The following is a 2,324-nucleotide window of genomic DNA, read 5'->3' as shown; positions in this document are numbered from 1 at the left end:
GGTTCATACAGTTGAACATAGAATGAATATAAAGAAATCAAGAATTATAACAGTAGGCATATACTGTATACATGTTTATTAAATGTATTTGAGATACTTTGTTACTTGCGATAATTTTTTAACACGTTGAGCTCCGCGGCTATTATCTGCGCGGAGCACGTGTCGCCGCGCCGAATATACGGCCGGTCGACTAAGCGTCCTGCGCTCTGGAAAAAAGTTTATCCTGTGTATATAATTAATAATAAGTAAAGAGTTGAAGTAAATAAAATATTAATACTGATGGTACTGCTCGTAATATTTTTTGTTTTTTTTCAACAATCGTTTTGAATGAAATATTAATATAAATAATGTGACAAAAATAATTTAATATTTTTCAATCACTCTGTATATTGAAGGAACACACTGTATACTTGTTATGCTATAATTCCAAGTTAATAATGTTATTAAATTAAAAACGTCCAGACATAACAAAAATAATATACATATAGCATATTATATGATACGTTAATGTTATCGACGTTCGACGACGGCGTCATTTCAGGGAAAATATTAATATCAAAACTAAAAATAAACCAAAAAAAAAACCAATTATATCCTTAGATTCTTGAGACATTACCTGGGGGGCTATTCAGAAACTCATACGAAAAAGATCCGTATACGAACGATTCACACGATTCGTTTCCGTATACGAACGAAAAATACTATTCACAAAATATTTATATTCGTATACGAATCCGCGATCCGTATGGGAATGATTTTCACACGATGAACAGCGGCAACATCGCAAATTGTTGTTTTTATCATGGAAGAGAAAACTATTTGCGTTGTTTTATTACATATTTTCCGCGTTTTAATAAAACTGTTTTACCGTTTTCTTTTTTTCGTCATCGATTCGAAATAACTTTTTTTAAATGTCGGTCGAAAAAAGAAATAAATCAAAATCTGTCACTAATGACCAAAAATCGGCTATGGTTGATTTTTTGAAAAGCCACGAGGAGTTGGCTAAAGGCAAACATTCCTCGACTTTCACTCAAGCCATAGCCAAGCAACAGTGGGAAGAACTAACGGGGATATTAAATTCAATTCCGGGCCCTATTAAGGATTGGAAGTCCTGGCGCCGGGTAAATTAAGAATTTAATTTAAATTTAAAATGTTAGAGTAACTTCCAAGTATTATTTTTTCATATTTGCACGCTTATTGAATACTCCATGCATATATTATAATTATATGTATTTAATAAATATACATATTGTTTTAATTGTTTACAATAGATAAATTACACCTAGATATCGGTTTTGTTCATATTATATGTACCTAGTTAATTTTGTTGCATAATTTACCTAAAATGATGTTAAATTAAACTTAAAACTAAATTTATTAAAAAATATTAGTACTAATAGTACAGTACACAATATAATGCAATAATATAAGATACATTATATATTACTAATATTCTATGATTAAAGAAAGTAGCACAAGGAATATATTTAACAGTAAAAACTTACCTATGTTTAATTTAGTAAATAAAAAATATTTAATTTAATTTATAAAGCCATTTTTATATTTATAAATTATTTATTTTATTAAAACCATAAAAATATTAATTATAAAACACACTGGACATTTCAGAATACATATTTATTATTTTCTTAAATTATCACAGGGACGTGTAAGACAAAATATAGGAGTTATTTGTAGGGTCAGTAAGAATTAGCTATAACATTACTGTTTACTTATAAAACTTACATAAATACTTACTTACTAATTGTATTTTTCAAAACAAAAAAATAAAAATATAATTTTAAAAAAAAGTACAATAATATAATACACAAATACACAATTACATGTTATAAACAATTATACAATTATAGACATGGCAAGATCTAAAAGCTGATGCTAAAAAAAAACAGGCATTATTAAATAAAAATATGAAAGGTACCGGAGGTGGACCATCGACATCAGGGTCACTTGACAGTGTAAGTCTAACAGTGGTGGGCATGATAGGTGTGGTGCCTATTTCTGGTGACCCTTCTATCATGGATTATCCAGTTTGTTTTGATTTTGACACCCCAAACAAGTAATTAAATTTAATAGTATTAGTATAAAAAAAGTAACTTCAATTAATTTACTGTTAACTAATTAGATACTATGTTATAGACAACAAAATCAATCACTGGTCATCGAAGTACCAAATTTAGAAAATGTCAATCAAAGTGAATCCTATGATGAATCGGATTCAACAAACATGTAACATAACAATGTTTTAACTTAATAATAATAGTGATATGTACTGTCCCTGAATTTTTTCATTACATTGGTTTTAA

General features: G+C 28.1%; 1 protein-coding gene across 1 annotated transcript; it reads left to right on the top strand.

Annotated features, from left to right (window-relative positions):
* The first annotated feature begins 632 nt into the window (after positions 1 to 632).
* LOC111041779 lies at positions 633 to 2,324 on the top strand. Its single transcript, XM_022326191.1, has 3 exons — positions 633 to 1,121; positions 1,872 to 2,077; positions 2,158 to 2,324. The coding sequence occupies exons 1-3, from the start codon at positions 912 to 914 to the stop codon at positions 2,249 to 2,251; spliced, it is 510 nt and encodes a 169-aa protein (XP_022181883.1). The 5' UTR covers positions 633 to 911; the 3' UTR covers positions 2,252 to 2,324.

Source organism: Myzus persicae, unplaced genomic scaffold (assembly GCF_001856785.1).
Source record: "Myzus persicae strain clone G006 unplaced genomic scaffold, MPER_G0061.0, whole genome shotgun sequence".
In the NCBI taxonomy this organism is placed as follows: Eukaryota; Metazoa; Arthropoda; class Insecta; order Hemiptera; family Aphididae; genus Myzus; species Myzus persicae.
Note: the sequence above shows the minus strand (reverse complement) of the source record. Positions and strands in the feature narration are given on the sequence as shown.

What these genes read in the sequence shown, in the direction of transcription:
- LOC111041779 (XM_022326191.1), top strand. Translation starts at nt 912, where the DNA reads ATGTCGGTCGAAAAAAGAAATAAATCAAAATCTGTCACTAATGACCAA. An exon ending in ATTGGAAGTCCTGGCGCCGG is followed by an intron (nt 1,122 to 1,871) that starts GTAAATTAAGAA and finishes ATACAATTATAG; the next exon opens with ACATGGCAAGATCTAAAAGC. An exon ending in GATTTTGACACCCCAAACAA is followed by an intron (nt 2,078 to 2,157) that starts GTAATTAAATTT and finishes ACTATGTTATAG; the next exon opens with ACAACAAAATCAATCACTGG.